The 19,584-nt window shown below is 58.1% G+C and overlaps 1 protein-coding gene across 1 annotated transcript; it reads right to left on the bottom strand.

Annotated features, from left to right (window-relative positions):
• Nucleotides 1-899: 899 nt before the first annotated feature.
• CIMIP2C (ciliary microtubule inner protein 2C) lies at nt 900-18,079 on the bottom strand. Its single transcript, XM_058287742.2, has 4 exons — nt 17,956-18,079; nt 3,998-4,271; nt 2,722-2,834; nt 900-1,129 (listed from the first exon to the last, which is right to left on the bottom strand). The coding sequence occupies exons 1-4, from the start codon at nt 18,027-18,029 to the stop codon at nt 985-987; spliced, it is 606 nt and encodes a 201-aa protein (XP_058143725.1). The 5' UTR covers nt 18,030-18,079; the 3' UTR covers nt 900-984.
• Nucleotides 18,080-19,584: the final 1,505 nt, after the last annotated feature.

The raw sequence follows: 19,584 nt of genomic DNA, 5'->3' as shown, positions 1-19,584 counted from the left end.
ACTGGAGAATCCCTGGCCCGAGGACCCCGTTCCCAGCCCCTGTCTGCTGAGGGGCTTGCACACAGGAGGTGGGAAGCGGCCGCCCCCAGGGCCCCAGCCCCCCAGCGTGCAGCCTTGGGGCCCCGCCCAGGTGTCTGCTTCTGACCTGGAGACCCCTGAAACAGATTCCTTCGAGAGTTGGGTTGGTCCTGCTCCACTCCCTCCCCAACCCTTCTAGGAAAGGTTCTGGGGGCAGGTGCCACATCAGCCTGTGCATGCCAGTCTGGCGGAACGCAGTGGCAGCAGCTTCTTCTCGGAGGGGCACCGCCCCTCCCCAGGGACCTTCAGCCTCCACGTGGGTCAGAAGCAGAACATGGAGCGAGAAAACCAGGAGCTTGGGAGTCAGAAAGACCTGGGTTCAAATGCTGGCTGTCTCACTTACAAACTGTGTGACCTGGGGAAACTTTCTCAACCTCTCGGGCCCTCAGTCTCTTTATCAGTACAGTGGGGATAATAACACTCCCCTTACAAAGGAACTGCACAGATCAAAGGACAGAGAGGTGGAGGCCAAGCAGGAACTCCCTTGCAGTGGACACTCAGCGCAAGTGCTCCGGGGTCACCGCGTCCTCCTCTCAGAAGCAGGATAACTAGTCTTCCCCGACTGGAAGGAGAAGGCAGGGGTCTCTGGGCCTGCCACCAAGACTTGGGGGCTCTGGGACCCCTCTGTCGCTCCTGCCCTCACCTGGGGGGAGAGGGTGGGTGGTCCGGCAGGGAGCTGGACACAGCTCTTCCTTGGGTTCAGTCCCTTGGGCCGAGCTTTCCAGGCCCTGAAGATCCAGCGCCGATGCCAGGGGGCCCTCGGGGGCTATCCTGCTCCGGCCTAATGTCCCTGGGACCCAGAGGAGAGGAGCGCGGGCTGGTCACGGCTTGGGATTTTATTGCCAACCAGCCCCCCCACCCCCGCCCCCCGTTGGGGCCCAGGCCGTCGGACGTCACAGCCGGGGCTCACGCCCTGAACTCAAAGTAGCAGTCTCTCTTCTGCCGCTCCTGTGGGGAGACCCTCTTCCCTGAGGGGAAGGTCTGGTAGGTCTTCAGGTTCTCGGGGGACACCCTTAGAAGGTGCCACTTGTTCTTCGGGGTCAGAGGAGGCCTGGGGTGGGAGGAAGCCCCCATCAGGCGGTGTGGGGGGCTGAGGAGAACCCAGCCCGGCCCCGTGCACCCCGCTCTCCCCAGCCCGCTCTGTGGACTCCTCCTCAGCTTAGCATCCATAAATCGCCCTGGACTTGCGTGAGAATAACTCGTATCTGCTTAACATCCAGTGGTCACGAGGCCGGAGGGGGCATCGGACGGCTCTGGGAGGGGGTTTTGGTCCCCACCCTTGCTGGAAGTGGGCACGTGTAAAATGGACAAGCATTGGGGGCTCCCTCTTAGCTTTGTTCTGCAGTAAAGGAGGTGATGCTCGTAGAGCACTTCGCTAGGGCTGAGCAAGGAGGAGGCACCCCATAAAGCTGTAAGAGCTGGTGATGACAGTGAAGGGGCTGGGGCTCTGGGAGGGGAGGGTCTTGTCTGAGGCCAGGAGGAGCAAATCAGGTGAAGGGTGAGGAGTGGCCGCAAGACCCCCTCAAGCCCTCCCGAGGGGGCCTCCCCACCTCCCACCCCACAGAGTCCCATGGGGCAGTCAGGGTCTGGGCGGCGCTGCCTGGTGCCCCCCCTCCTGCGTGGGGGGCGCGGAACAGAAAGAAAGAGGCTCTCAGCAGCTGCTGGGGTGCAGGTCCTGGCCCCAGCAGAGGCTGGCTCAGGGTCACCCCAAGAGAGGGAGACGGTTAACCCAAAGTTCTGGATCAGGTGACGGGAAACCTGGGTTCCCTCCCGGGCTCTGCCTCCAACCAGCAGGGCCACCCCAGACAAGTGCCCGAGCCCATGGCTGAGCCTCAGTTTCCCTATTTACGAAATGGGGGTGATAATGCCGCCCCACCTCTCTGAAGAAAGGAACCTTTAGTGCAGGTTCAGTCCGTTTCCTTAAAAGCCCTTAAGCTCGGCGGAAAGGTTTACTGCTTTACCAGCAATGGTGGTGGTGAGGCTCCAGGCTCGCGAGGCAAGCAAGGGGTGAGCATGGAACTGGACTTCCCCTGCCTGGGCATCCGGAGCTGGCCTGCCCCAGCGAAACGAGCTAACTCGGATAGGGGCGGGTGGTGGGGAACGTTCCTATTCCGTTCCATGGACAGCTGGACTCTGAAGGGTCTTTTCAAGTCTGCAGAGAACGTTTTGCCCCCGGAGTCGAGGTGGGGGGGCACCTAGTCGCGGCTGGTTGTAGTGTCCTCTGGGTCCACCAGAGGGCGCCCGCACCTTGCCGTCATGGAGTTGGCGCGCTCAGAGGTGGCTGCAAGCTGCAAAGTCCAGAGGGAACTCTAAAGAGTTCAGCGGGGGAAACTGCACTCAAGGGTGGCTGCAAGCTGCAGAGTCCAGGGGGGGGAAGCTTACGAGTTCAGGCCATCAAAGATTATGGGGGCTGCTCCCCAACTCCAGTGCACCTGGCCAGGAGACACTCTCCCCAACTCCATCCATTCAAGCTCCCGGCACCCGCCTAGCCCGGGCTGCCCACGCCCCGAGCCCACGGGTCCCCAACCGCCCCTTGGCCCCGCCTGTGAGGCGAGCCCGCTAACTCCTGGCCGGGTCTGGGTGCCCCGCCCTGCCTGGCAGGTGGGTGCTCGCTGGGTGCGCGACAAGGGGGCAGGCACTCACAGGTCCGTGGGGAGGGGGTACCGCGCGCGCTCTCTCACGGGCAGCACGAAGTGGGGGGCCCGGGGCACCGTGGCCGTCCTGTCTCGATAGTGGTCTCGGTGCTGCTGGACCACCTGCAGCTCGACAGAGGAAGAGAGGAGCAGGCGTTAGAGGCATGCAGGGGCCCTGGGTTCCACAGGCCCGGGCCCAGCTCATCCCGGGCAGGAAGTGGGGGCTCCCCTGGGGCACCACCACCTCTGCCCCCACCTGAGGCCCCCAGAGGAGGCCCCCGAGCTCCTGGGGCTCTGGCTCCCTGGCTAACCAGCCTCGGCTCCCCATCTGTCTAACACTGTGGAGGGTGAGGGGGCGTTGGCAGAAGCCCGGCTCAACAGGTATGTGCCTGCCTCCCCTTCCCTCCTGGCCAGGGCATGGCCCCAGGACTGTCAGCGTGAGAGTCAAGGTGGAGGGAAAGGCCTACCCAGTGCCACCCGCTCTGGGTCTGATGGTGCCATCCTGGGCCTCTCCCGGGGGAAGCTGCCTTTCTCAGGGGCCTTCTCTGCCCGGGCACCCGGAGGCACCCATGTCCCTGGAATCGGGCTGGGAGGGGCATTGGCAAGGGGAGGGAGGCAGCGAGGGTCCCTGGGACACGCTGATAATGCATCTGCAGAGAGCCCAGGGGTCCCCTTGTCCAGGTGAGGTCCTGTCCCTGCTGAGCTGGGCGAGCCTCGGTGCACCTGTAGTTTGGCCCTCCCCTTGCATCGCAAGAGCCTTCTGGAACATTTGAGCCAGATGCAGGGGAGGCTTTAAGAGCCAGAGGAGCGGGTTGAGAACAGCAGGGGAGGGGCCTCCTCCACTCCTCTCTTCCCTGAGGGCAGTTGGGGTCCACCCTGGGGTCCCCTCTTAGAGGGACAGTAGCAGGGAGATGTCAGCTGGGTGCCGGGGTCCAGGTAAACGCAATCGAGAGTAGACCCGGGGCTGCGCATGGGGTGGGGGGCTTTCACAGGGCCTTTTCTCAGGCCAAGAGGCTGCAGGGCAGAAAGCGAACCCGGGACCGTCTCCAAAGGCTCCCCAGCTCCCCAACAGAGGGTCAAGCAAGGAGGGCCACCACCGACACCCAGGGCCAGGGGGAGACCAGGGACCCAGGCCCAAGACCCGCGACCCCCCCCCCCCGGCCTCCCTGCAGGCTCAGGGGCTCTGGTGGAGCCCAGAAGGGCCGCCTGCAGGGCGGGGGTCTGCCCTGACCGCTCTGGCAGCGGTGGGGGTGTGGGGCGCAGCAGCCCCGGCCCGGGCCGCCCACCTGGTAGAAGCGCGTGAGCTCGGCCGCGCGGTCGCTGTCCAGGTTGAAGCGCGTGTAGCTGGGGGCGTGCAGCCTGCGGTCCCGGGCGCGCGCGCGGCTGCTCAGCACCAGGCTGGGGTTGGGGGAGAAGAGGGTGGGAAAGTGGCCTCCTGTGCCGAAGGCCGTGTGGCTGTCCCCCAAGGTCGCGTTGCGCTGGTCCTGGAAGTACTTCAGAGTGGTGTCGCCATAGGTGGAGCCGAAGGAGGAGGCCACCCCGGGCACGTGGCCCTGGTACCTGCAGTGGCGGGGGGAGGCGGTCAGCGGAGGGCCCCGAGGCCGGCTCCCCCAGAGGCCCTTAAAAACGAGGCTGAGGTCGGTGGGCCCCGCTGGGCATGTCTGAGCCTTGCCAGGCTTCCTGAGACGCCCTGACATGCTCCGGTCTTTGGGGGAAAGACAAGGGGGATAAACCCTGGGGTCTCTTCCTCCCCACAAAAGTCTCTGCCAGGCCAGTCATCTCTTCCGGCCAGGGCCTTCCACAGGGGCAGAGCACCGGGTACCAGTCCTGCCTCCTACAGCCAGGCTGAAGGCAAGGCGCCCTCCCTCCACAGGCCTCCGTTCCCTCGGGGCAACCTGAGGACCCCCAGCGGCGCCTTCAGCTCTGACATGCTGTGACTATTTAATGAAAGGGTAGAGGAAACCTAAGAAGAAGGTGGTAGGGGCACTGTCATTAAAGTGGGACAGGAGTGGTGGCTCTCCTAGAGCTGTATCACCGGGTGCTGCTGAGAAGGTCTGGAAAGCTAATGGGGGAAGTGGACTTGGCCCGATGGATAGGGCGTCCGTCTACCACATGGGAGGTCCACGGTTCAAACCCCCGGCCTCCTTGACCCGTGTGCAGCTGGCCCATGTGCAGTGCTGATGCACACAAGGAGTGCCCTGCCACGCCGGGGTGTCCCCGCGTAGGGGAGCCCCACGCGCAAGGAGTGCGCCCCGTAAGGACAGCCGCCCAGCACGAAAAAAGCTCAGCCTGCCCAGGAGTGGCGCTGCACACACAGAGAGCTGATGCAGCAAGATGGCACAACAAAATGAGACTCAGATTCCGGGTGCCGTTGACAAGAACAGAAGTGGACACAGAAGAACACACAGCGAATGGACACAGAGAGCAGACACCTGGGGAGGAGGGTAAGGGGAGAGAAATAAATAAAAAATAAATCTTAAAAAAAAAAGCTGATGGGAGCTCCATCACCCTGTGCCACCAAGAGGTCCCAGCGAGAGGGACAGGAGACGGGCAGGAGGAGGCCCCTGGAGACGCTGGGAGCACAAGCAGACTGGGGCACTCTCAAGATTGGTTTCGGCGACGCCAGGGGACTAAGTTGGCAACACTCTGGAGCACGAGCCTCGGACTTTCAGCAAGAGCAAAGCTTTTGAGATGGGCCCGATTCTGAGATTTCCCTCCCCGCCCTCCTGAAGTCAGGCCTCTGCCCCCACCATGCCATGGAAGTTGCTCTGGGCACAGTCCCTGATCAACTTGTCGCTGCTAAACCCAGGGGGCCCTTTCACACTTTCATCTCACTCGACCCCCTGCCGTGCCGGGCGCGCCTCACCTTCTCCTTCAGGAAGCACCTCCCTTGGTTTGACCAGCACCTTTCTCCCACACCCTGGGGTTTCCCTTCCACGCCTCGGACCATTCCTCCTTCTCGGTGTCTTCTCATGAGCCTCGTCCTCTGTCCTCCTCTTCAGTGCCGCCGTCCCTCTGGGGTGCATCCTGGGCCACTTATAACTCCACACAGTCTTCCTGGGTGATGAAGTCCAGTCACGGCCTTACCCATCGCCTGGGTGCAGGTGACCCCTGGTCTACACCCCCGGCCCAGACTCCACTCAAGGCTACAGACTCCTGTATGCAACTGCCCTCTAGACAGCTCACATGGAAAGTCCCCCAGGCATTATCTTGGCACCCCCACCCCCCAGCCCTCGATTCCCCACCGTGGTGAAGAGCACTCCCAGTTGGCTGTTTTAAGTTTCCTTGGCTGCGCAAGCAAATGCCGCGCAATGGGTGGCTTAATCAATGAGGAGTTATTAGTTCATGACTTTGAGGTTAGGTGAAAGTCCAACTCAACGGCATCATCAAGGTGATGCTTCCTTCCCAAAGAGTGGTGGTCTGGGCTGGCGGCCAGTGCTCCTTGGTCCTTGGTTCCTCTGTCACATGGCAATGCACATGGCCGCTCTCCTGGCCTCTCCCTTCTCCAGTTTCCATTGACCTCCAGCTTCTTGCTTCCCAAGGTTTTCTCTCTCGCTCTCTGTCTGAATTTCATTCTGCTTATGAAAGACTCGAGGAATAGGATCAAGACTCACCCTGACTGAGGTGAGAAACACCTTAACTGAAGGAGCCTCATCAAAAGGTCCTACTACAATGGCTTCACCCCCACAGGAATGGAGTACGTTTAAGAACAGGTTTTTCTGGGGTACATACAGCTCCAAACCACCCCAACATCCCAAGCCAGAACTTGGGTATCCATCTCCCTTAGCTTCATCCTTCACAGTCACATCCTGTAGCCCCATCTCCAGCCCTTGAGCTCAAGCCATCATCACCTTTTACCTGGAGTATGGAAGAAGCATCCTCACTATTTTTTTTTCTCCCCTTCCCCCCCCCACCCCGGTTGTCTGTTCTCTGTACCCATTTGCTGCGTCTTCTTTGTCCACTTCTGTTGTCAGCGGCACGGGAATCTGTGTTTCTTTTCTTGTGTCAGCTCCGTGTGTGCGGCGCCATTCTTGGGCAGGCTTACTTTCTTTTGCGCTGGGCGACTCTCCTTACAGGGCGCACTCCTTGAGCGTGGGGCTCCCCTACGCGGGGGACACCCTTGCGTGCCACGGCACTCCTTTTGCGCATCAGCACTGCGCATGGGCCAGCTCCACATGGGTCAAGGAGGTCCGGGGTTTGAACTGCAGACCTCCCGTGTGGTAGACGGATGCCCTAGCCACTGGGCCAAGTCCGCCGCCACTCACTATTCTTCTAGCCACACCCATATCCTTGGCCCTCCAATCATCCTCCACACTTCAGTCAGACTGAACTTTCCAAAGTCAAGCTCCTTAACGTGGATTCAAGGCCTTTCACACCTGACCCTTGCCTACTCCTGCAGCCTCATCAGCCATCAGCTATCTGCACCTCAGTAGTGACGTTCTCTAGCCCTAACTGCTCGCTCTCGCTCTCTCTCTCTCTCTCCCTCCCTCCCCCCTCTCCTGGATCCTTGCCTCTGTGCCTTCTGCCATTAGAAATGCCAAACCTGTCCACCCCACACTTGCCAACCCCTGCTCTTTGCCTCCCAGTATTAACTGGTCCTGCAAGACTTGCCCAAACATCACTTTTAAGAAGCCTTTCCTTGACATCTCTTGTAGGTCCATGTGGGCCCTTTCCTCTGTCCCCATTGTACCATAGAACCACCTCCATTAGCCACACCTCACTCTATTGTCACCTCACTGCTATTGCTGCTTTACAACTTTGTCTCCTCCACTAGACTGTGGGCTTGTCGAGGGCAGCTTGATGATATCTTACTCATCTCTGTATCCCCAGTTCAGTGCTGGGTCCCACACATTATCATGTAGATAGGAAATGCTAATTCAGCAAAAGAACGATGAACAGATGATGTGCTTACAATGCGAGGGATGTCTGCTTGGACCAACACCCAAAGTTCAGGGATGGTGCTCTAGGGACCGCCCATCTCCCAACAGCACCCCCCACCAAGACGCCTGACTGCTTTTATGGCCTCTCCTTTGAGTTCTCGTTCCACAAATCGAAACATTCCCAATGAAGCCGCTGAGACATCAGCTGCTTCTACATTTCAGGAACTTGTCCTGCACCAGAGGCTGAAGAAACTGAGGTCCTTGAAGTCCATGCTTGAATTCCTCAGAGGGCTGCTTTGGGCCTCAGTCTTCTCACCACTAGAATGGGTGTTGGACCAGAATTAGAGAAGGATACACGTTTTCCTCCTTTTCATCTTCAGGAGAAAAGCAAGGAGGCCAAGCGCAGGGGCCGCTGTCAGACCTTTCAGTTGCTTCCACTGTAGCCAAAGTGTGAAGAGCTCCTCCTGGTTCCTGCTCCTACAGACTCATCTGCTGGACCTTCCGGGTGCCGTGGTTTCCGTAGCCAGAGCAGTGATGACAGCTGCAGAGCGGGCCGTGGAGGTGAGCGACTCCTCCCCTGGACTCAGGGCCTTTTCCCACTGTCCTGGTGGCCGCCGCCGCATGGCCAAGGCCATAGCCTTTTCCCACGTCTCCCATCTCCTGATTTCTCGGCTGCCCTTTATGCACCTTGCTGGCGGGGCTGCCATGCCACCCTTCCCGTTGGGTGCTCCTGGCTCCCTGGCTGCTGACCCCATCTCCTGGGGGACTGGAGAGGGCCTCGTTCTACTCTCCCGTGAAAACCTCTGTGACCACCTGGGCCACTCCCAGGGCAGCGTGTCCTCCCCTCTGTCACCTCGGTCTCTTCCACTGAGCCCCACACCCCTGCCTTGCCCAGGGCCCCACACCCCCAGCAGTCTCTCCCTCTTCCTCTCTGCCTCTGTCCTCCCTCCTGGCCCTCTTTAATCTCTTCCTCCCTTAGCTTCTGCCCCTCCACCTGTAAGGACACACAGGCCTCTCCCAGGCTGCCACAGTCTCCAGTCAACCTGGCCCTTCTCACCGGCTGCTGCCCTTCCTCTCCTTTTATTTCCTGCTTCTCTAAAGGAATACCCTATACCCTCTCCTTCAATTCTCCAACTCCGACTCCTGACCCGCCACTTCGATGTGAACCTGTGCTCTTTAACTGCGGTCACATGAGAGCATCTCACTGCCACATCCAACGTCCTCGGCTCCTACCATCTCTCTGCAGCATCTGCACTGATGAAGAAACTTGTTAGAAGAAAACAGCCCGAGAAAGAGAAGCAGACTTGCCGAGAGTTCTTGGTGCTCCATGTGAACGCAGCACAAAGGTAAATTCAGGGCACTAAGAATTCAAAGACAAGCACTGGGGGGATGCTTCTTGCTCGTCTGCCTGGAAGGAGTCCACAGAGGGCCTCTGGGGCCTCTGAGCCCACTAACTCTTCCACGCTGGTGGTGGAGGCACACCTGACTGGTAAGTTTAGAGGAAAATACTGTGCTAGCTGGAGCCCACCCTCTCCATTTCTTCGACTCCTACTCTGACTTCTGACTCGCCGCTTAGATGTGAACCTGTGCTTTTTACCTGTGGTCACATAAGATCTGCCACCTTCTCCCTGGAAGCAAGGAAGCGCTCAGGGCTCCCACAGGCCCTAAGTTCTGGGTGGTCAGACCCTGCCCTGGGGGTGGAAGCCTGTGGCTGGGGCCGTGCCCCTCTCATTCTGGGGTTCCGCATCAGCCTCGTTCTGCAGCAATAGCTTTCCCTCTTCTACCTTCTTTCTCACGTGGTTCATCGGGTGCTGCCAAACCCAACACTGAGATAATCAGGTCACAGGAGGAAAAGCCACGTGAGATTGTCCACAACCTCCTGCAAGGAAAAGAACGTGACCCAAGAATGCGCGCGTGGCCGTGCAGCCATGAAAGCCGATCCCTTCCCAGCACGAGAGAATGCAGGAAATAAAGCACCGGAAGGCTCTTCTTGAGAACAGTTTTCAGGGGGCAAAGTCCTGCCAACCAAGAGATGATTCAAGATGAAAAAATACTCAGTAATGTAACTAACGACTGACATAGCTTCCAATCTACTTAAGTACGGACCTAGAAATAGCAACTAGGTGAATGATGGTTTCAGAATAGAAGGCGAATGTTATAAAACCTGTCAAAGTGAAATAATTTAAGCAACAAAAATTGGGGGGTGGGTGGAAGGAGAACCAATCCGTGCCATCTAAAATTGGAACATATTGTTTTTAAAAAACCACGCAATGACTCCAAGCCTGCAACGGTTTCGTAGTTCTTGTTCCCTCCACCCCCACCCCACCTCTCTTTTCCTATTAGAGGGCTCCTTGGGGAACTAAGATCTCTAGTGATGAATTAACATTTATCTAGAGTCGAGCTAGTCTTCCATTGTACTTCAGTTTCTCCAGTCAATTTCTAGTAAGATTAAATTCCATGCTTTTCATTTTAAAATGGAAACTATTGTGCAGTCATATTTTTATCCAATTCCTTTTTGTCCATCTTTCCGTCCACCTGTCTTAGTATCCTAGGGCTGCCATAACAACTTATCCAGTTTCACAAACTGGGTGACTTAAAACAAGAGAGATTCCTTCTCTCACAGTTTTGGAGGTCAGAAGCCCAAGACCGGGGCTTGGCCGCGCTGCCTCTGGGGGTGCCAGGGAAGGATCCTCCGTCACCCCTTGGTAGCTTCTGGTGGAGCCTGGCGACCTTTGGGCTCCATCGCGTGCAGCCGCGTCCCCACAGGCTCTGCCTCCATCTCCACAAGGCGTCCCCCTCCAATACCTGCGTGTCTACACATCACCCCCGTCTTGCGCATATCTTTTGGGGGAACGCAATTCAGCCCATAACAGCGTCTGTCCGTTGGCCCATCCATCCAGCCTTTACTGTGAATACACACAGAAAGAGAAACCCGAAATGAGAGTCACCGAACGTCAGCCCTGGCATCTCCAGCTCCAGCCGCTCTCCTGGATGTGGAACCCAGCCGCCCGGTCCATGAAACCTGCCTCTCCTCCTGAGTTTTCCTGCCCCACTTAGCACCACCTCTGAGCTGGAAGCAGGCATTGCCCAGCCAGCTCCTTTCCCTGCCACTCTCCATCCGCCCTCTTCCTTCCTGCATGCCCTCGTTGGGAGCTCTCTCCCTACCCTCCTCCTCCCCACTGCTGCGAGCCTTCCTCTCACCGGCCAGGACGGGCTCAGGTCCCCTAGACCTCGTGCCACCCCTGCCGGCCCACGGCCCACGCGATGCCAGGGTGCGGGGAGGGCGTGATCTCCCCGGGCAACCTCTGCTTGCCTTTATCCCCGGCACCCACATGGCCCCTGACCGACAAGTGCCCTGTAAGTGGTCACTGGAGGGGTGACGTGCCCGAAAGCACGGGGACCCCCCCGTGCTGACCAGGATTTCGACGGGGCCCGGCTCTGACCTGCAGCGTGCAGGCCGCGCCAGCGCCACCCCGGCAGGGCGGAGCAAGGAGCCAAGCACGGCGACCGGCCCGGTGAGTCTTTTCTTGGCCGCCCCCTCCTCGCTCGCTGCCAGCCTCCTCTGCTCCCGCTTCTCCACCTTCTCTGAATGTCAAGAGATTTGCATCCCAATAGAAGCCCCCCCCTTCCAGTCCCTCCGGAGCCTCCGGGGGCGGGTGTGCCCACGCGTGGGGGGCCGTGCGTGCTCGTGTTCACATTTATTTGGCACGTCTTGGCATGGAGAGGCCCTGTCCCCTGGAGGCATCTGAGGCGCCTGCAGGGCCCAGGGCTCTTGGCCTCGTGCCAGATCGAGGTGGGAGCACGAGGGGAAGGGCAGGCCTTACAGGACAGCTGCCCCCTGTGCAGAGCCTGCTGGCGGGGACGGGGGGGGGGGGGGGGGCTGCACCTGCTCCCCCACCTCCACCCAACACACCCGGGACCCGGGAGGCAGGGCGGGCGGGCCCCCGGGCGGGGATCCCGCAGAGCCGCTGTGAGCAGCCCCTTCTCGGCTCTTCTCCCACCAGCGCGTCCCAGAGCCACCATCGAAATTAATTACCAAGCGCCATCAGGGCCCCAGGGGCGGCCTCATTAACTAATCGGCTTGTCGCTCTTCAGCACGTCCCCATCCTGCAGTGCGTCCTTTTCTCCACAACACTGCCTCCTCAGTACAGTCTCATCAGACCCTCCCCTCCAGGTGAAAAACCCGCCGGGGCTCCCCGTTGCCCAGGGAATGAAGAACAAGCGCCAACCTCGCCTTCCAGCTCCTCACCCACTTACTAAATATATTTTATTTTGTTTATTTTTATTGAAGTGTATCATTTATATCATTCATACATGAACACACATAAACAATAACGGCATAGCAAAGATGCAAACTTACAAAATAAACATACATAACAGCACACATCACTCTTTGCATTGGTGTGAAACGTTTGTTACAAACTGTGCAAGAGCATTGTCAAAATATCCCTACCAACTATAGTCCTTATCTTACATTTGGTGTATTGTCCCCCCAACTCATACTATTTTTTTAAATATATATTTGTTACAGATACGGTGAACTTGCAAAACAATCATCCAGATGTTTCCCATACAACTTCACACCCTGGTGGAACATTCGTTACAGATTATGAGATAATATCGTCAGGCCACCAATCACAGTCCATAGCATACATTTGGCACATTTTTTCCAGATGCCTCCGGTGGTTAACAGCAATACTAGAATATTCTTTCATCACCCGCTTTTGCTCAAGCAGCTTTCCTGCTCCAGCCGAGCCGGGCCATTGGCTGCTGTGAAAGCAGAGCCTGCCCTGCACTTTTTTTTCAGGCCGTTTCCTCCATCCAAAAGGCTTGCCTCTCCTTCCTGACCCCCAACATGACGACCCTCCAAGGTACATTTCCAGTCCCCCCTTTTTCACGGGGCCCTCGTGACCTGTCCCCTCCGCTGAACCCGCCGTGGCTCCTGCCACCTGCCCTGGGCTCCCCATCCGATTCTGCTGGGTTGGAAGTGCCTGAGCCCTTAGATCTGAGTCACAAGCTCCCGGGAGGGGGGAGACCGTGCTCCTCCCACATTCGCATCCTTGGTACCCCAGCACCCAGGACCTGTCTGGAAACGTCTCTCAGGTGCATCTTAAAGGACTGATGATTCTTTGGGAGAGGAGGGTCCCTGTCCTTAGGGTTGGGTTCCCCTTACGCCCCCCAGTTCTCAGGACCGCGTAGGCATCAGTTACCTGGCCCACCTGGGAGGCTGGCCGAGAGGTGACGTGCAGGGAGGGATGGGGGGCTGGCCTTGGGGAGAAGGCCCCGGGAGGGGGGTGAGAACCACGCAGTGGCCGGGGCTCCCAGAGTGCGAAGGGGAAGGCAGGTGAGTGAACAGAGGCCTCCAGGGGACAGCGCGGGGGGGGGGGGGGGCGGGTGCCTGCGTGGGGCCCGACTGTGGAGCGCGGCTTTGGCATTTCTTTCCTGCGTCTGTATTTTGGGCTCGAATTGGGGGCCGTGCTCTGCTCCCTGGGCCGGGGGTGGGAACCGACACAGTGGTTGACTTCTGTGCCACAGTTCTCAGCATGTGGCGGTGGGCGCACGGAGAGGGCAAGAAGAGTGGACCCCTTCTTTAAAAAGTCCAAGGCCTCGGGGAAGCGGCTGTGGCTCAATCAGTCTGGCTCCCGGCTACCATACGGGAGGCCCCGGGTTCACGTCCTGGGGCCTCCTGATGAAGGCGGGCTCACCCGCACGCCGCGGATCGCCACCAGCCCACAAGCGCCGTGGACAGCCGGCTCAGCAAGGTGACGCGACAAAAGGGAGACGAGTGGAAACACAGAAGAGCACACAGCAAATGGACACAGAGCACAGACAGCAAGCAAGCCACAAGGAGGGGGCAGTGAAGAAATAAAAATAAATACAGACACAGAAGAATGTACAGCGAATGTACACAGAGAGCAGACAGCAAGCAAGCCACAAGGGGGGGAGGATAAAAAAATTTTAAAAACTCCCAGGCCTGCCTGTAGGACAAGGGTCAGCTCTCCGCGCTACAGAGGGTCTCCGACCCGCACCTCTCATCTCTGGTCGCCCATCAGAATCGCCTGGGAGCTTCCAGCATCCCCACCGCCCGAACACGCCCCTGCCAACTAAATCCGAATCTCTAGAATGGGGGCTGAGGGGGGTATTTTTCTTTAAAGCAACCCAAGACATTCTAACGCCGACATCTGGGCACGCCAGGTCTCCCGTACCCCATGTTTCAACCTCTGGCGGCGCTTCACTGAGCTCTCTTGGGGGCGACCCCTCCAGTGCCAGGGCCTGGGGCTTCGGGATGCAAAAAGAGCTGGGCATCCACAACGGCCAAACCCTCCCCGGCTCAGCCCCCCGCCCCGCACGCCCCTCTGTGGAAAATGTCACGCAGCCCCCGAGGAGGAGGGGGAAGCCGCGGGTACAGGCAGTGGGTGCCAGGGTGGCCTGGACGGGCTCTGCTGGCTCAAGGGAGCCAACTGCAGAATTTCTAGGAATTTTGCGGGCCTGCTGTTAAGCCACAGTTAAAAATGAAATGATATAAAGTTACATTTAAATAAATTATATTAAAAACATGGCAATAAATACTCAAAACTCATCATGCCCAAATTATCTTCCTGCCTTTTACTTTCTTCTGTGCTCTTGAGGCTCTTTGTGTCTGTCGCATCTGCGCGGTGGAAAAGATACACAACGACGTGCTACCCTGTGCTACTCTGCCAAGTTCAGCGAAGCCCTGTCGGTAGCTTGAAAATGGCTCTGATGGGAGCTTTTAGACCATGGAAAATGGCAAATGCTGTGAATTAGGGCTCTTTTCTTTAGAGAGCTGGTCGTTAGCCATTTGCCAGCCCAGCGCTGGCCGTGCATGTCTACAGGAGCTGTGAAAAGGGACACAGTCACCTTTGTGGGACCACCCTCCAGACGATGGCGAGCATGGAATGCACTGACTTTAGCACCTGGTGCCAGGCAGGTGGAGGGAAGAGCCAGCATGCCAGGTGTCCCCTCACACCCAGAGATCAACCTCGTCCCCAGAGGGAGGCAGTGAGTGCGGCTGGGGTAGGAACCGGGGGCAGCGGGGCCACGGCTGGGCATGGATGAAGGCATCGTGGCAGGGCAAGTGCTTGGGCTCAGAGCCTGGTGAGGGGGGTGGCAGGAGGCAGAGAGGCAAAGCAATGCCACCGCGTCTGACTTGCAAGCAGCAGGCGCAAGCCCCCACCCAGCTCAGCCTCATTCTTAAAAAGCCTTCAAACCTGGGTCTCTAACCCGAGAGCTCCCTGCCCACTGCCAGGCGGCACACGGGCTTCGCAGTCCCTGCGATACCTGGAATCAGGTCTCCGACACGTAGAGATCTAACTAACGATCATGGCTGACGGTTATCAAGTGCCGGACTTGATGCATATTCACTGATTTAAGTCTCCTTTAGTTTGCAGGCTGTTATCTGCATTTCACAGAGCAGGTGCCCGAGGTCACCCAGCTACCAAATGATGAGCTGGGACTCAACCCCAGGCAGTGTCGATGCAGAGTCTGGCTCTAAATAATACTCCACTCTTACCCTGCGAAGCAGCACGGTGGGACTGGTTGGGGATGGTGGGTGAGGGTGGGGAAGGGCAGGTGGCTTAGACGGTGGGCAAGTCCAGGTGGTTTTTTTTTCTTTTTCTTTTCCCAAAGAATTATTTTTATTTATTTCTCTCCCCTCTCCCTCCCCACTGTCTGCTCTCTGTGTCCATTCGCTGTGTGTTCTTCTGTGTCTGCTTGCATTCTCTGCAGCACTGGGAATCTGTGTCTCTTTGTGTTGCGTCATCTTGCTGTGTCAGTCTCCATGTACGTGGTGCCACTCCTGGGTGGGCTGCGCTTTTTTTGCGCAGGGCAGGTCTCCTTGTGGGGCACACTCCTTATGCATGGGGCTCCCCTACGCGGGGGACACCCCTGCATGGCGGGGCACACCTTGCGTGCATCAGCGCTGAGCAAGGGCCAGCTCATCACATGGGTCAGGAGGCCCTGGGTGTGAGCCCGTGACCTCCCATGTAGTAGGCGGATGCTCTACCAGTTGAGGCACATCCGCTTCCCAGAGTCCAGATGTTGAAGGCACCAGGACCTAGCTCAGCAGCTGACTTGCTGGATACGCAGCCCAGCTTTACCATCACCAGCGTGGGACCCAGGCAAGTCATGCCCCCCCACACACACGTGATCTCAGTGACCCCATCTGGAACAGGAGGGGGCTGGGCTAGATACCTCCAAGGTCCTTACCAGCGGGAAAATTCTCCGCCTCTGTGAATAAAACTGGCAAGGTGGGGGGAGGCGTGATTTGCATGTTAGACTGGTTGGGTTTAAAATCCTGTGATTATGTTTGAAAAGACACACCAAAATAATAATTATCCAAGTGTGGCTGGGAATCTTGGCTTCTTTCATCAAGTTAACAAAATTGCCAAAGAGATAACATTTAGAAACATAAGCCAGCCCGATGCATTCCTTGCTGCTAGGAATCCGCAAGGAGAGCCTATCCCATCCAGAAAGATTCCGAGGAGAATGCCCCGGATACAGGCTCAGCTGCTCAAAGCAGTGTGGTCAGCCTTGAAGCCTTGTTTATGGTTCACTTATTAGCACAATTCAGGACAGGGCACAGGGCAGGGGGGACGGGGGCTCAAGGGAAATGCAGACAGGTGGCAAGAAGAAAGAACACCTGGGGATTGCTTCTGAGACACGCAGCTCCCCGGTGCCAGGCGGAGTGGGGGGACAGTGGGGAGGGGTTTACAGGAGCCCCAGGCCTTCTCGACACATGGGCAGGACATAGCAAGGGGGTCGGGGCAGTAGAAGAGGTATCAGCTGAGTCAATGTTTGGCACAAGAAAAAAATTCAACATAGAAAACCAAACCTCATCCAGAAAGTGATGCACAAACATGACCGTCCAAGGCTGCAAAGACGGTTTGAACTAAAACTTCTATGTTTACACCAGACTGTGAGGCCCTGCAGGGCAGCCAGCTTCTTGTTTGTCCACATCTCCCCAATGTCTTCAACACACCACCTGGCACTGCCCAGGCCCATGCCCAAACGGATGAAAGAATAAATGCAAAAGTCATGTCATCTTTTCTAACGCGCTGTGCCTGGCTTCAGGCAACTGCCATGCCTGGTACATGAGCTTTTTCTGATGGGAGCCAGAGTAGTTTTTGAGCTCTCCAAGGTCTACAGAAAGGTCCCGTCCCCAAATGGTCTGAGCTAACACTACATAAGTGCCAGCCCCTAATTACTGCCTCCGGATACACGGTCTCCAAAAACGATTTTACAACGACAGCCCCTCAATGTCTTGTTCATTCTGCTTCAGTCCAAACGTCAGGCAAATTTGCTCTCTGTGGCCTTTGCTTCATTTTTGCCATCTGTTGGGTTTGCAGGAGAGAGCTGTGGCTGCAGAACTCTCACAAACATTGCATCCTTCCATCCATCCATCCATCCATCCACCCATCCATCATATACAGATTTGCTGATTCCAGCCAGGCTGCTCCTCAGAATCCAGTCCCTGCCCAGAGTGACCACGTGGCCTGGTAGGAAAGATTAGACACCCTTGCACCCTGGGAGAGGAGGTCGGGGGTGGATATCTCCAGCACCTTGGGAGAAAAGGCCAGATTGGAAGGGAACCCTAAGACTTGCCTCTTCCACGGTCCGCGTTTGAGTACCTCCAGAGAAAGAAAAGGTGGGTTTGACTTGGCGTCTGAAAATGCTAAGGGTCAGGCAGATCTTCCTGCCTGCCGCGAAGCTTTCGGTCAAAATTCCACTAGCGTTCAGCATGATCTGTGACAGGACCTACCCCACAGGCCTGCGGGTAGCTCCCGCCACCACGAAACATTAACCGCTGCTCACGGCACCTTGCCAGATTCCCCAGCAGGTGCCCACCTGGCCTCCTTCATGCCTTCCACCAACAACAGGATTACTGCAGGAATCATGAATCGTGGGCGCCTCCAACTGTGCTGGGGACCCCAAGAGCCTGCTCCCTTCCCTGGGAATCCTCGCCCTCTCACCGTGGGCTCCAACCTGCCTACCTGGGTGTCTCCAAATCCCAAACCCCATGTGTTCCCACTTCCAGGACCCTGATCCACCTTCCCCTGGGAGGTCCCCTTATCTTGGGGCTGGTCACACTCCTGCTGGGATGTGGTCGCCTCCCCAGCCCACCCTCTCCGCTGTGTTCACCAGGGACCACTTCCTAGGGTCTCTGCCTGCTCAGAGAGCGCGCAAACCCCGGGCAGGCCACCGAGCCAGGTGACACACAGATGCTCCGGGATTCCTTTTACTTCAAATCCACAGGGTGCAGGGACTGGGTTGGGAGATTTGCAGGGGCCAGGAGGTTAGGGGGGCTCCCCAGAGCCTCTGGCCAGCAGGTGCAGGTGGGGTCTTACCCGGGCATGAGGGCAGGGGGCACATAGGCGGCGTTGAACTCGGTCAGGAGGGTGCCCGCGCTGCGAGAAGCCATGGTGGGTGAGGCGCTCGCCCTGCGAGCCCCAGCGCCTCTGCGCCCCACGCCGGACGGTAAACAGTCGGCGGTTGCCCGGCAACCGCGCGCCTGGCAACGCGAGTCGGGCGGCGAACTCCTCGCCGTCCCCTTCGCGGGGCAGCCCCACGCGGAGCGCCCAGAAGATGCCCCCGCATCTCCAAGGGCTCTCCTGCGTGATCGCCCCCACCGCCGCCCGCACTCAAGCCTCAGCGTTTAAACCTATAACTGGGCTGATCCTTGGGACGTTTCTGCCCGCGCGGGAGGCCGGAAGGCGCGGAGACCGGGCTCAGAAGAGAAAAAACTGGCCGAGAGGCCCCCAGAAGATCCGTCTTTACGCGCCGGAGCAGGAGCGTGACCGCCAGGGAGGCCGTGAGGGGAACGACCGGCCGGGCCCCGGATTTGGAGGCTGCTCAGAAAGAAGCGGGCCCCCCGCTCCCCATCGCAGCGGCTCCGGGGGTCTTCTCCCCTCAAGGCTGTCGGGCCGTGCCCCACTTACTCCGGGACTCCGGGAGGGGGCTCTGAAGTGTGCCCCACTTTTTTCTCATCCACCTCTCGGCTCTCCCTGGGGTCTTCCTTCTCACCTTATCTTGTCCCTCCAGCTGCTCACCAGAGTAGTTTTATAAGGAAGGGGCAAAAAGCTTATAGGGCAAAACTCCGGGGCTGTGATTTACACGTGACCCTAATTCCCCGGTCTGGTTGGGCCCCAGGCAATCCCGACACCTTTGAAGTCCACTGCCAGGTTAGCTTGGTAATAGTGGCTCCCTCCCCTGTGGGCACCTGCGCCCCGAGATTCCCCAGTGACCTGCACAGGGCCCTGGAGGTGTGGGGTCCCGGCCAGGCGTTGGGGGAGGGCTGCTGGCTTCCAAGACCCGTGCTGTGCCTTCGGAGGGGCAGCTCCCCCTGCAGCAGCCCGGGTGCTGATCAGCTGTGCCGCTGCACATTGGCTTTCCCAGCTCATCCCTCCTGCCGGGCAGCAGGTCCCAGGGAAGCATTTTCTTCACAGTCTCATCTGTAAACCGCAGCTGATGAAGACACAAGGCGCTAATGAGAACTCAGCCTGCTGCTGTGATCAGAAGTCCCCCCAAGGCGCTCTCTGGCACATAACAATGAAATTGGGGGGTAGCCACACAAGCTTCCAAGAGGCCGAGCAAGCAGAAAAACTGGGGTCTGAGAGGAGCAGGAGTCGGAGATAAATGCACGGCTGTGAACTAGTCAGAAGGAATCGCCACCCACCCTTCAAAAATCTGATCAGAGCTGCAGTTTTCTAAATTCTCCTTGAGGAACAGGCCAGCTCGGGTGTCATGTGCTGGAGGAAAGTTTTCCCAACCAGCCCCAGCCCAGGGCACTGCCCGCCCTGCCCACCCCCGGTCCTCTGAGTGGCCCATTTCATGGCACCCATTGCCCTGCAATCTAATTATCTGTGTTCTTATCCATCTGTCTCTTCCGTTTGGGGCCCCTTACCATCGTAGTCATCCCTGAGTCCCCAGCACACTAGGAGGTCTGTAAACGTTTGTTGAATGAATGTTAAATTACA

Source organism: Dasypus novemcinctus, chromosome 25 (assembly GCF_030445035.2).
Source record: "Dasypus novemcinctus isolate mDasNov1 chromosome 25, mDasNov1.1.hap2, whole genome shotgun sequence".
NCBI lineage: Eukaryota > Metazoa > Chordata > Mammalia > Cingulata > Dasypodidae > Dasypus > Dasypus novemcinctus.
Note: the sequence above shows the minus strand (reverse complement) of the source record. Positions and strands in the feature narration are given on the sequence as shown.

Coding starts and splice junctions, on each gene's coding strand:
- CIMIP2C (XM_058287742.2), bottom strand. CDS start 18,029: ATGGCTTCTCGCAGCGCGGGCACCCTCCTGACCGAGTTCAACGCCGCC. Junction 4,272..17,955: donor CCCCCTGCCCTCATGCCCGG/GTAAGACCCCAC, acceptor CCGCCACTGCAG/GTACCAGGGCCACGTGCCCG. Junction 2,835..3,997: donor AGCTCACGCGCTTCTACCAG/GTGGGCGGCCCG, acceptor GTCGAGCTGCAG/GTGGTCCAGCAGCACCGAGA.